Source organism: Rutidosis leptorrhynchoides, chromosome 8 (assembly GCF_046630445.1).
Source record: "Rutidosis leptorrhynchoides isolate AG116_Rl617_1_P2 chromosome 8, CSIRO_AGI_Rlap_v1, whole genome shotgun sequence".
Lineage (NCBI taxonomy): Eukaryota > Viridiplantae > Streptophyta > Magnoliopsida > Asterales > Asteraceae > Rutidosis > Rutidosis leptorrhynchoides.
In genome coordinates, this window is record NC_092340.1 from 223255593 (window position 1) to 223270761 (window position 15169).

At 35.5% G+C, this 15169-nt stretch overlaps 1 protein-coding gene across 1 annotated transcript; it reads right to left on the reverse strand.

Annotated features, from left to right (window-relative positions):
- Positions 1 to 3034: 3034 nt before the first annotated feature.
- Positions 3035 to 13436, reverse strand: LOC139862642 (probable Histone-lysine N-methyltransferase ATXR5). Its single transcript, XM_071851263.1, has 6 exons — positions 12883 to 13436; positions 12657 to 12737; positions 9704 to 9924; positions 4179 to 4279; positions 3513 to 3725; positions 3035 to 3423 (listed from the first exon to the last, which is right to left on the reverse strand). Exons 1-6 carry the CDS (start codon positions 13184 to 13186, stop codon positions 3264 to 3266), a joined length of 1080 nt encoding a protein of 359 aa, XP_071707364.1. The 5' UTR covers positions 13187 to 13436; the 3' UTR covers positions 3035 to 3263.
- Positions 13437 to 15169: the final 1733 nt, after the last annotated feature.

Genomic DNA, 15169 nt, shown 5'->3' on the forward strand with positions numbered 1-15169 from the left:
ATACGGAGTAACTAATTGTAATTGTCAACTGCATCTCTCAGGGGAGTGATATTGATGCGGCTTGAGCACGTCGGGAAGATTCAATCCGCTTCCTTGATTTCAGCATCAGAACCTGAGCTTGAGGAAGTTGAAACTGGTGTCATCTTGGAATTTAACTTGAGACAACTATGACTTGTGATCTGATCAAGTATAGAATAAATGAGTCGGGTTCGGTCCATGCTTGACATCAATGAAGGGGGATTTAAGGGTCAATTGAGTTTAACTCTCCGATCCGGAGTACCGTGAGTAACCCCTTACGAGATGAGGATCTCAGCAGGGGTGGTTAAACATAGATCCACCATCGACGGGTTGCCCGGTTAACGATGGCTCGCGCGAGGTTATAGGGTTTATGTTCATAGAACGTTACCTGTAGATCAAGGATAAGTCTAGTGATACGTTGTGAGTCCGGTAGCGCGGGTAAAGTGGCGCCGTTAGAGGGGCACTATCGTTTGAGATGCTAAAAATAGTATATGTGTAGAAGTGGAAATGAGTGTTCAACCCCCTTTGCTGTGGATCGAGTCCTTAATTTATAGGGTAAACCTTTTTGTCTTTTATCGCCACATAATGGAGTTAAAAGGATCGTGGCCTGCCAATAGTACTTTCTTGTGTGAGCTAGCTCGACAAAAGTAAAAAGTGTTTTGTCGGACCTGATTCTTGTCTGTCATGTGTCTTCTGACAGCTACAGCGTCGCCTGACATGCATACGTATCCTTAGCGCTAGAACAGAATGTGTGCTAGGTTCGTGACTGGGCGCCTACTCCTTTCAGCGCGCAATATGCGTGGCTCATATGGTGATGTTGTTTGATGCGCTACACGAGCTAGTCGGATATGTGTATCATTATGATCCTTTGTAAATATTAATTTTCCCTGGTTAGTTTCGATTACTAATTTTATAGACAACCTTGATTGACTTTTGATCGTGACCATTAATCATGCATGGTATGACATGGAAAACCTTCTTGAGCATATGGTAACACTATAGTAAATATCGCTTTTAGCGGCGCTAAAATAGCGCCACTGTTGGGTAAGAAAGCGCCGCTGTAGATCTATTGTGGCGCTTTTGCGAATGCCACTTAAACCTCGCCACTTTAGATATTTTGCGGTGCTTTTCAGTGGGACACACAATTTCTTTTATTAAAACATAAAAGAAATTAAATTAGCTTTTAGCGGTGCAAATTTGTGACGCAACAAACGCCACAATTGATTTTATATAAATAATTATTAATTATAAAGAAATTATTATGTGATGACCTTTTAGTGGCGCAAACAAGCGCCACTTTTGATGTTAATATTAATTAATTATTTATATAAATAATAATTAAACTGACCTTTTTGTGGCGCTAATATGCGGCGCACATAGGGGTAATGAGTGGAGAATTTAAGTGGATATAGGGGTACTGAGTGGAGATGGAGGATTAGTAACTTTTATTTTGTGTAACTAGACTATTACAGTAGTTCTTTAAACCTAGTTCTTTTTGTATTTTGGGAATTTCAAAAAGTGCTTCGTGTTTAATATCATGTATATAAAGTCCCTGCTTTTTATGTCTCAACTAGGCCGTGCAAGTGGTCTTACTTGGGATCGGGTTCGGGTCGTTTGTTAGAGAATGTTGGTTTTTTTGAGAAGTTTAGGAAGCATGGTTTTGGTTCCCTTTCTCCAGATACTCTCGTCAGAGACAGGATCGGGATTGAATCAACTTTCTCTTTCAAGGCTTGTACGGAAAGTGGTTTCGACAACAACAACAAAGGTGATGAAGACTCTTTGTCAGTTCCAATTGTTAGGTAGAGGATGACGTTGTCGATTGTTAGCTTTGGATGGTTTTTTGTATTCTCCCTTCCTTTTTGTTTAGCTTGTTTGATACTCTTGGTGAGTGTCTAGGCTCGGGTTTAGTTAGCTTTCGCTTGGTTAGATTTAGTTTATTGTTCTCGAGCCTCGGCGGTTTGTTCGCTTGTATTTGATCATTGTATCTTCTTTTTCTCTTTCCGAGAAAAAAAAAAAACCGTTGTTCGCTTACATTTTTGCTTGACATGCATTATAGTTTCAGATTGGCTCTATTTTTGAGTCAACAGTAAACGTCGATTTATTGGCGTCTTGACTGCCGTTTAGAGCCTAAAATGAATTCCAAGCAGGATTTAAAATTCATGAAAATTTGATTCTATCACATTCATAGCGTCTCAATTTTGTCTTTTATTTTATTTTAATGTTTTTTTGTTAAAAAAATCCTACTTATTGGTCGGAGGTCCACTCGGAAGCAATCTCCTTATTCGTCGAATAAAGAGAAAGATGACTTTCTCTACTTATGAGAGTGTTTCACTCTGGGTGGAGAAATGGCTTGTTTTTATTCTCAGATAGGTGAATGATTGTCTACATCTCACCTCTTTCATACACCACTCATATGGTATTGGCTTTTATTGTTGTTGTTGTTGATGCATTATAGTTTTAGCTTAAAAATCAACATTTTTTTAGTGAGAATGTATTTTGATTTAGGTGACATTTACACCAACATATTTACTTGACACGCCAATCTAACAACGGTTGGTATTGCCTGTGAGCAACAAATGAATTTTGGTGATGAAAGACTAAAGTAGTTGGTTTCCTGTATTTTCTTTTAGTCAAGTGTATAACTGAAACTCACCAAAGCTCCTGGGTGTGTTAAGTAATTAACCAGTCGCAAGAGAGGGTCTCTTGTACTTTGTATCAGGTTGCCATCGTAAAGATTCAACGTACCTTTAAGAAGATACTGAGTGTGCAAATCAAGATTTTGTAATCAGTTATCAGTAAAACCTTGAACTCACCCAAATGTTCATTGATACACTGGTCGTTCCTTTAGTGAGGATGTTATGCGTCTAATGGCAGATAGGGTTCTTAATTCCATTTTATCATACACAATGCAAGTTTGTAAAGATCACGTAATCATATTTATATACGTTCCAAATATTACATGACTGCTCATTCGTACACACGATTTTGCAGCATCTTTAACATTTGTATATGTACACAAAACAAGAGTGACAACCAATACTAAGTGTGAAGTAAATTCCAAATCTAATCTGATTTGGATCCCATTAATAAATAATTCTTTTAATAAACTTTAGATTCTTTTAATGCCTAAAATAAATTAATATATAAAAAAATTGCATACACTGCAAACAAAGTGACTCTTTGATAAATTGTAATTTAGATAAAAATGGGTGGACTAACCATATAGTAAACTACATTGAGAGATCCTAAACGAAATGATGAGTGGGATATTCGTGTTCGTACCCGTTGTAGTCATAGTATAACCTCTCTCCTTTTGCGATATCACGAGTAGCAACCAACAGAACCCGACATTCACCATTTACGCTGTATCTCACACATTTCAAATTTTGCTTTTTCTTTGCTTCCCTGAAAAAAAATAGTTGCTGTATGGTTAATAAAACAACAACTACGATACAATTGAGGATATGAAATATACAAAGAAATGGAAAGCTTACGGTGTAGAATTATTTATTCCGTTGATAAAACGGGCAATGTTGCCACGTTTATCAGGGCAGACAACAAGACTCTTTGATGGGTTTGATGTTAAGAGAAGAGTCATCATGCTATCACAATCGTCGTGCTTACGATTTTTTATGTAATCCACGTCACCAATGTATTCGGTTATCAATGTCATGTCCTTTATAGGTCCATCAGCTTCTACTGTAAAACTGTACCAAAACAACCATTGTTACGAATTATAATTCGTACTTCATTTGGCATTAGAGGTAGCAAGACGGTCGGGTCTGGCATGTTATTTCATAGATCAAAACGGGTAATTTTTACTGCGCTTTACCTGCTCCGACCAAGAAACATTTTTTATCCAATTTTTAGTTGCAACTTAAATAATTAAACATGTTAATCATATTCCCCATACCTCACATTATTAGTGGGATTGGATATTGTTCCTGTATTTAATCATTATATTATCGGCATAAACATTGGATGACTATCGTCCTGTTTCCTTCACAAGACCTGTTTTATAGTTTAATTTCTAACTTGCCCGTTAGACCCACATGAAATATGACTAGCAAATCAACTGATCTACGCCTAAATTGGTCAAAAATTGCCACCTTTCAACATAAGAAACTTCTGCTACTAACACCAAGTTATAAGTAATTTACCCTTCGCAAGAATCGAATATGACAAGCAGTGGAGGGCATTCACCTCTCTTCAACATGGTTCTGCAGTATTCCAAGGTTTCCGTGTCTTCTTTCGAAAGAACCTTAAAGAAGAGCTACGTAAGTTGACCCGTATGATATAATGTGACTTATGGAATATGAAGATCGTATATAGCAAATAAAAGGGGCACCATGTAAGGACCGGCACAGTTAAAAAGGGTAAGTGGTTGTATTCGTTGGGTGAAAATGTGATCTTTTAGTCACAAATTCAGCATATTTGTTGTTTCTTAACAAATTAAACAAGTCGTCACTAATGTATACAACACAATTACTGTTACAATTACAATTACATTTCCAATAATGTAATGTAACTGGTGACTTAGTTACATATTCCATCAAGTAAGAAATATACCATATTATTTCATTAATCAAAAGGGAGAAGGGGAACCATTCAGGAGAAACCGGGACTGTGCAAGTGTTAATTACTTTCAAACCAGTCTAGCATGCAACCGGTAATTATATACCTGTATCTAAAAGTCAAAGGCTAACTGAATAGTACTATTCTTTTTTTCGCTTTTCGCAAACTTAATCCCCAACTTTTATTAAAATACAAATCGCACCCCCACTTTATACTCTTATTAAAATACAAATCGCACCCCCACTTTATACGTATATTTTTTCCCAACTTTTATTAAAATACAAATCGCACCCTCACTTTATACTCTTATTAAAATACAAATCGCACCCCCACTTTATACGTATATTTTTTCCCAAATTTCACAAACTTAACCCCCTAACTTTTATTAAAATACAAATCGAACCCCCATTTTACTAACTTTTTTTTTTTTACTAATATTCAATTTTCACAAACTTAACCCCCTAACTTTTATTAAAATAGAAATCGAACTCCCACTTTATACGTATATCTTTTTCAAATTTCACAAACTTAACCCCCTAACTTTTATTAAAATACAAATCGAACCCCCACTTTACTAACTTTTTTTTTTAAATAAAACCCGAACGCTAAAAGAAGCAACTTTCACAAAAGGAACAACCCTTCAATGTTAGATGTCGAAAAAAATTCTAGGCCAAATGAATAGTACTATTCCTTTTTTCACTTTTCGCATACTTAACCTCCAACTTTTATTAAAATACAAATCGCACCCCCACTTTATACTCTTATTAAAATACAAATCGCACCCCCACTTTATACGTATATTTTTTCCCAACTTTTATTAAAATACAAATCGCACCCCCACTTTATACTCTTATTAAAATACAAATCGCACCCCCACTTTATACGTATATTTTTTTCCCAAATTTCACAAACTTAACCCCCTAACTTTTATTAAAATACAAATCGAACCCCCACTTTACTAACTTTTTTTTTTTTACTAATATTCAATTTTCACAAACTTAACCCTCTAACTTTTATTAAAATAGAAAATCGAACTCCCACTTTATACGTATATTTTTTTCAAATTTCACAAACTTAACCCCCTAACTTTTATTAAAATACAAATCGAACCTCCACTTTACTAACTTTTTTTAAATAAAACCCGAACGGTAAAAGAAGCAACTTTCACAAAAGGAATAACCCTTCAATGTTAGATGTCGAAAAAAATTCTTTTTTACAAAATAGATCAAAACTTTTTTTTTAACTCGCATTCAAAACGGAGCCCCCGGCGCGAAGCGAGGGCTCCACAACTAGTTGCTTCTAATGGTCTGCAACGGGTCTACAGTAATCAAAGACCCAATATATAAAGGTTATCTGCAAACAGAGGTCGATCTTGGTCCCTGGTACAGTCTAACCAGTCCAGAAAGTTCCTAGTAGTTTTGCCCATGTGTAGCCCCCTTATGTTCATAGGATGCAACAAACTGGATATACGTACAGTATATACGAGTTTTTGACCAAACTCATGTGTTGTACAAACGTATTTCCTAAACAATGAGTCTTTAGAAATATATTTAAAACTTATGTATTTGTTACGTTCTTGGTGATTTGTACACCATCTCCTTTTTTTCATACATCATCATACCAACTTTTAGAACATTCATCTGTTCCCAAGTAAACTATTTTATTTAAATAAACTATTTTCACCAAGGGTAAAATGGTCCAAATTCATTATTTTTTTTTTGAAAATCAAGATAATTTTATTGATAAGGAAATGATACAACGAGGATTACAACATGAGTAACACTAATTTGAGCGAAACTCGAGGACCTATACTAGATATAAAGTAAGAGACTAACGAGATGTAGAATACCCTGATTTCGGAGCAGTATTAACAAACTTAACATCAATCACCATTACCCTCATCATCTACTAATACATAAAAAGGATTGTTTGTTTCAATTCTATCTTTGGAATATGTCTTATTATTACCTTCACCATCAATGCCCTTCCCTTTATCTCTTTTCCTTAAAACATTCTGATTTCGATTTTTCTGGGACTCCACATTCCAATTTGTTTCCTCCATAGCAATATTGTCTTTAATACCATGATTATTTTTCTGGGACTCCACATTCCAATTTGTTTCCTCCATAGCAATATTGTCTTTAATACCATGATTATTCTTAACTGCATTTTGCTTGATACCTTTTGCTTCTGTTGACTGCCATTGACTTTTATTATTATTATCAAAATTCAACTTATGAGATACCCTTCCTTTCTTACTAACAACTTTAGAGCCATCCTCAACACACTGGTTATTTAAATCAACTGTTTCACCATCATTGTTGTTTTTCAAAGCGTCTTTTAACACTTGTTCTGAAACTTCATCTTCTGTTTTAGGCCTAATTTTACAAGTATTAAAAGAGTGCCCAAACACTTTGCAATGAGTGCATAAAGGCGGTTTCCATTGATAAGTCACCTCAAGTTTACCCACTTTGGCTGGAAAAGAACCAATCACAGGATAGGAAAATTCGACAAAGCTAGGGAGGTCATCAGCTGCATTGACTTCAGTCAAAACTCTAGCAAAACCTAGTCTTCCACTTTTACTTAAACATCTCTCTGAAGTAACTTTGTCCATCAGCATAGGCCTACCAATACCACTAACTAGTTTACCTATAATTCTGCCACTCCATAGTTCAATGGGTATATTCTGAATGCAAATCCAAATTGGAACTTTTTCAGGTTCAATTTTTTCAAGCCAAACCCCAGGTTCCCACTGATTCACGAAAAAAGGAACATTATTAACTAACCATGGACCACTCTCAAGAACCTCCTTCATACCCTTTTCATTATTAAATTTGCATAAATAAAATCCTGCAGCTGTTTTGACGATTTCTTTAAGGTCGTACCTTCGCCACATTCTCCTTAGATGGGCATTAACAACCCTATATTCCATAGAAGTTCCAATAAAATACCCATATAATTGAAGAGAAAAAGCACTACCGCCCTTCTTAACCTCCTCAGCGGAGAAAACTACTCTCTTTTGACCATTAGACATTAAAACTGGAGGAATGAACTCCATTTTTAATTCTTCTTCATCTTTGTTTTGTTTTAAGAAGTCAGCAAAAGTGATGTTTGGATTTACCCATGCTCTTGGGGTTTTAGTATTTGTATTGCCTTGCCCATCACTAGTCTCAACCCCTTCCATTGTTGTAGATTTAATCCCAGAAACAACATTATCTTTATCACCGCTATTATTATCCTGCGTATTCATTAAATTTACATTGTCACCCAATGTAAATTGGGAGAAATCATCAGGAACAACAATTGGCTCTCTAATACCATCATTCTTAAATAACTTAACAGCATTCTCAGCAGCAGCCACTAGGTTTACATCAACTTCATTATAACTACCATCTTTTGAACTTTTAAAGAATACAACAGGACTAGCCGGTTTAGCAACAACAATAGTTTCACCAATAGATTTAGCAATAATATCATCGTTACTAGCAACAATATCATCAATAGAATGATCAGTTACAGCAGAATTCTTACCATACCCGCCTTTCTTCCTGTTACCCTTGCGTTTTTTAATTACTTCAGGGAGTATTTTTTCATTAGCAGGAATAGAAGAATCACCAACATAAGGAACAAATTGAGCACTCTTCTTTTCCTTTGACGGACCATCCCCAACTTCAATCAGCTGGTTCACTTTACCCTTCCTCTTTCTAGAACTATAGGTTTTCAGAATCTTCCCTTCTGAATCACGATTATCCTTTCCAGGATGATCAGTTGGCACATCTCCCTCGTTCTTATTTGGCTGATCAACTTCATCTACCATCAGATTGGAACGTACGACGTCTTCCATAATCGGAGATGAACGATCCCCATCAGAATCAGATGAAAACACTTCTCCATTTTCACATGAAAACACTGTTCCACGACTAACCGGTCGGTTTCGCAAAACCCTAGTAGCAGTCTCCGTTAAATCTTGGTACTTTTTCTTCTTCTTGGACACCATGATACACAACAGATTGCAATAACAGAGAACAGGATCTATGAACTGTAACTCAAATTTGAAAGCAACAAATCAGACCAATACTCACCAGGGATTTGGTCGGAGATCCAAGACAGTCGAACTGGAAGAAAACGGCAGCGAACGGCGGTGAATCAGAGCCTCACGCGCCGGCGCGTGGAATTCCGGTAGCTGAAGAAGGCGGCGCGTGGGCCGACAGTCGTGTTCGGAACTGATTGAAAATTTCAGGTTTTGCAATTCGAGTGTGTCTGAATCGATTGGCGGGGGTGGTGAGATGCAAAAATCAAAAGAAAGAACTAAAAATTCAGTCCAAATTCATTATTATTTGGTGGTGTATAATAAAAAAGAGGTACTGCACAAACCACCTCCCTTTCATTTTGATCCCCCACTAAAAATATCTTATTTAGTATAGTAAAAAAAAAAAGAAGCGACTATCATTTCACCCCTCCCCATCTTCTTGCCGTCTCCAAAGTCCCAACCATGACTATATATTAATTATATTTGGTAATAATGAATGGCATTTGGTGTTGATATTGTTTTTGCTAATATAAACATCACAAGATGACCAAGTGATTGGCGTCTTGATCTCTTTATAAGAGATCTTTGGTTCAAACCTTACTAACAACACATATTGGGGTGACCAAGAAAAGGGTTGAAATCGGTCACAGCATAACCCAGTTAGGCCACGTACATCTACAGATACTCGCTCTCTCCGAGTAAACTGAACGTGGAAAACCTTCTCTACTTACTCGTTTAGTGTTTTTGCTAATGTCCAACACTTATAATGATTATTTCTTATATAATCAAACAAATATTTGATTGAACTGCATAAGTATTTTCATTTTATATCTCCGAAAATTAATTTTTTTTTGTATATACACATACATTAGGTTATAGATACTGCGATTAAAGATGTAGTGTGATTAAAAAACAAGAAATATATCAGTTTTGGATATATTTTTAAATTTAAGAACCGTTGATTTGGAAATTATGCTTGCGCAACACACGAGTTTGGTCAAAAACTGATACTGTGTGCATAATGTTATGGTGTAGAAAGGCAGTGAAATAAACTCAAGAAAGACGATTTAGTAGAGATACCTGCATTCCACCTTTTTCGTAAATGGCTAAATTGGCCCATCTTGGAGCCATATCCCACGAGTATGTGAGATGATCACTATATTCCATGTTTAGCGACGTTAAAGCAGAAGCTAGAGTGCGCATTTGCTCCATCCTGCGGCGATTATCTTCGCTTGGAGTAAATGGTAGTAGTCTCCTTCTTTTTTTATGATGCACAATTCGTCTCCTACGTTTCCTAGAATCTGCTAATTTGAAAAATATATACCATGAGAAGTGCATCGTAGCAAACATAAACAGAAAATAAATTATGGGCAATAACATCTAACAGTTTCGAGATGATGAGAGCAAAACGAGTGAACTAGTACAAACCAACAGAAAAATAAAAAACGCAACATATAGATAATACAAGTATACGCGTATATCACACACAGATGAGGTCAAACAACAAGTAAATGTGCCCAACTGACGTTTACTAATTCAAATTTTCCTCAAACAGTTACAAATTCATTAACTTATTGTATCCTTTACTGAGATATATGTTGTTTTTTCTGATTCTGAATTGTTCAGTTTCTTATTTTCATAATTCATTTCTTCAATCCAGCTTTTGGAAAATCTTATACAACCTGATCTTTGTTGACTCAGTCATAACCGAAATTTATTGATTAGCTTATAATACAAAGTTCGTTGACTTACAGCATTGTAAGGAATGAATGTTTAACTTCCATCATTTTAATCAAAGTTTTTTTCTAGTATCATTCAGATTCAATTGTGATAACAAATTTACACCCTTTTCCATACTCTAACGAAATAGATCCAATTATATTAATGCAACTTGGAAACTTAAGTTCCCAGAAAACAAAATTTTATGAATCAGTGATGAATATATGAATAAAGAAATCTGCATGCCTTCAGAGCAGGGTAGGTAAAGATTCCAACGTCGTGTATTCATAAACGTAGTCCTTCTGTCCCAGTTAAAGTGGACACTTTGAAAATGTACACAGTTTAAGAAATTATCACCAATTAAATAGGAGTATCATCTTAACCACCTACAATGTTTTATGATTGGTTAGAAATGTGAGGACCTTAAGCGGAGGGAGTACAATTCGGCTATGAATTTAATTAAAGTCAAATATTTCTTAATGAATAATTCCCTATCACTAACCGATATTTCTGGAGTACAAAGATAAATTCTAAACCCTAATGGACTGAGTACATTTATACAATCAGGTTGGGCCGATCCAGATATTCTAATTACTAGCTAATTAAATATAAACATATATACAGTCTAATACACCCCCACAATGTAAACGGTAGTTGAAGAACACACGTTTAAACTGGATCTGAATTATGTAAACAAACGCGTAGGAAGACCCTTCATAAATATGCGAGCGTATTGGGATGATGAAGGAACGTGAAGAACACAAACAACGCTATGGCAACATTATCTCGCACAATATGTATATCAATCTCGATGTGTTTAGTGCGCTGGTGTTGAACCGGGTTGGTAGAAAACACAATAAACCAATGTAGTCTGAGATAAAGTGAGTGAAGTTCTCGTAGAAGATTGTGAATCCAACATGTTTCAGCGAAATAAGGACTTTTCTTGTTTAAATATGAAAGAAGAGAGACTTTACAGATCCAAAGGATGATACCTATATTTTGGCTTATAGAATATAAAATAGATTAGACCTTCAACTAGAAGCTATTATGGTTTGAGATAAGGAGCTGTGATATATTTCTCTAAACGATAATGAGAATATAGCGTGTAAAGACTGATGACAGTGAATCATAACGAGGGATGGTGAATCATCATCTATTGTGAAAGTAATAGGTTTTATGAAGTTAACAAAATGACTTCCTTTTATGCTTATAACGCCGATTGACACGACAATGAACTCACCAAATTTCGGTGATTGGATTAATGTGTTTGAGGCAGGCGGGCGGGCGGGCGGGCGGGCGGGCGGGCGGGCGGGAGGGCGGGCGGGCGGGCAGGTATGTATGTTTGTGTGTATGTTTAGATTTGTTTATATATATGTTTTTCGTTCCTTTAGTGTAGCATTCCTTGCTTTTTCTTGAGCCCCGTATAGCACACTCAGGTACGTATTGATATTTTTCTTCCCGTTGGTGGAGAATTCTTTCCCTACACGTGGGTGGAGAAACGACTTATCTTCTATTCAATGACAGAGGAAGGTTTGTCTACATCTCACCTCCCCATATCTCACAAGCGTGGGATTGAGTGTTGTTGTCTACTAAAAGTATCATAAATACTACTATTAACTCTGCACCAATTTTTATGCTCCTGAGATCTCAGACATTTAACTATAAAACTTTAATCATAACATGTCAATCCTCAACTAGAATTTAGAAACTGCCATAAACTAACAATTATATCTGAGTTGAGATTCTTCAAAGTACCCTGATTTTCATCGGTAGATTAGCAGGGTGAAAACGTGCATTGAGCATTTGATCAACAACTTCACCATTCAAACTAAGGGCCGAAACTATACTTCCTAACTTTCGACTATTCTACATATTTGCTTGGGTGAAAATAGAAAAGTATTTTCTTCTTGAAAATAGCTATTACAATGAGAAGGTATCATCAGTTCAATGGACCAAAACTATTAATGGGAAATGTATGTAAGTCTATCAGTTCATTGCGTAGCAGGAGTTTTGACTCTTATTTTAGAAGTAGATAACTAAATCATTAACCTATATGACTAGAAAAGGACTAACATATTCTACAGGCACTTAAATTGTTTAAGCACCCAATATGATCAATGCCACAATTTTACTGAAAAGGATTGTATTGTATTTGTATATATAATAATAATAATAACATAACTTTAAAAATATGATAGATTCATAGCAATTTTGGAGGTGATTTAATCATTAATATTAACAAAATACTTCAACAACCCTAGCTATTAATCAAAATCAAGATGAATTAATTAATATTACTGGAAAAAGCTAATACCTTGAGGAGATATCCTCTTCACTGGTGAAGCTGTGCATTTCTTAATTTTAAAAAAATCAAATATTTTACTCTGCGTGAAACCTGAAATTTATACACATTTGAATAATTACATGAATTTAAATTCACATACACCTTGTAAATTGTAACTGATCATTCATGTATACATACAATGTGTGTATGTACAATTAGATAAATAAATTAATTAATTATTTATTTGAGCATATACTTTTAAGTGGCGGCGGGGGATGATCGGAGCACGTGCGGCAGAACCATGGACCTATCGGAACTCGAACAACAATAGGTCGGTGACACGTCATATGATAAGCTTTATCACATTTATCACACAGTAGTAACTGATTGTCCCGGTCACCGGCACCGCATTGATCGCAAACGGCGTCGTTATAGTCATCATATTCCACGACGGCGCGTTTTGAGTTATTAATTATATCCGTTATTGACTTGTACTTATGCAATTTCCGTTTCGACGGTGAGGGTCGGATTGAGGTGGAGCTGAATTGGCCGGCGGTCATGAGGGATAAAAATTGGAATTAAGGAGTAAAAGAGGGGTAATTTGGGAATAATGAATATTGAAGATGCTGGCAGTGGAAGAAGAAAGTGAGTCGCGGGGAATTAGTTGAGGGGAACGATGGAGTGACGTGGCGTGTAGGTATTGGTTAGGCTAATGTGCACCTGACGGAAAACTGGTGTACTATTGCCGGAATGATTTTACATGCAGGACAGGGTTGTTTATTGTATTTTGCCATTCTAGAACATCTCCAATCTCCCAGTTGTATTTTTTTGGTAAAAAAAAAAAAAACCTAGGAAGACTCCCGATTAATTACAGATTAGAGTCCGTTAGGATCTTTCCATCAACCTTAGTTAGTGGGTCAAATCGAATTTGTTAATTAAAGTCGGTTAAAGTTAAAATTAATCAACATTCTAACATGAATTTAAACTATAATTTTAAAGCTTTTAAACAAAATGAACGATTTTAAACAATTATATTAAAGTTTATGTATATGTTTATGTTTACAGTTTTCTTTTATATTCACATATAATTTTGAAATTTAATAATTAAATGTACAAAAAATACAATCCAATTAATCCTCAAATTAGCGACTATTCATTCCAAAGTTTCGACTGATAATCTGCGAATAACGAGTTTAGCAACCTTGCTTAAAAGTCCTTTGCTCTAATGAAATGAAAAATTAACACTAAAATTAGTTAATTAATTAAATCAATATAGGATTAAAAAAAATGAAGTCAACTAACCTCTATAAAATTGAAAATACTTAGAAACCTACGCACCACTAAATCCTAAATGCCCTAACATATTTGGTTTGACCCTTGCTTTTTAAATTTATGTATTCTTAAACCATAGTGGGAGATATTAGTTAGCCACAATCTTAAGCTCATAAGGAACCAATATTTTCTGTCTCTATTCGATGTGGGATGAGATGTTACACACTCTCACTTAAATTCACGACGTCCTCGTCAGGCTGAAACACAATCAATACGCATTATCCATATCTCAAGAGATGCACTAGCATTGTGCTCGTCACACCTTCGAAGATACTCCGAGAGATGCACCAGTCGAGCACCTATCACACCCTGAGAGGCTGTGCATCTAATACTAACTTAAACGACCCTCAAAGCGGCCTCAAGAGATGCACGAGTCGAATGCTCGTCACAATCTGAGAGATAATTGATGTGTAAAATCGTGTCTATAATTTATAATGGAAAATGCCGGTTAAAAGATTACTACACACTAACGGGCAGTGTACCCGATCGTGTAATAGTATAAAATTGGTAATTCCGAAATCGTTCCAAGGACAGTTTAAACGTGAGAATTAAGATTGTAACTAATAAAATAAACTAAGTTAATCTATGAAAATCGAAAGTACGAGATAGTTTGTTTTGTGGCTATTTAACGATTAGCCAAATCAAAGATTGATTAAAAGTAAGAGACGATATTTTTGTGTTTTTAAGTTTATAAAAATAAATGCTGACTCGACGAAAAGTAAAGATATTTGAATTCAATGGATAAAAGAATGTTCGCCTAGATCTCCTATTCGCAGTGTCGGATGATTTGTTATTAAGCACTAGTTCAATTTATCAATACATGCAACTACAGAGTCGGTTTACCCAGAGTTCTCTTTTAGCAAACACATCAAACTTGGATTTATTGGCTTAGGGTTCCCTTTCACCAAAGACCTCGTTCGTTTGTGACTTAGTAATTAACTAATTAAATTACAAGATTAAAATTCAATTGGTTACGCGTTCGCTTCACACAATTCACTCCTGTTTTGTTTAATCCTTGTTACCCGGTTTACCCCCTTGGTCCAGTAAGCACCCAATTGGTTAAGATCAATTGAAAACTAGTGTACTAAATTGAAACAGGGTTCCCTTTGTTCAAACAAGATTACTAATCAACCTAGTAACAATAATCAACACCCACAAGAATGGTTCTTAATCAAAACTCATAATTATCATGCATTAATCAATAAAACATT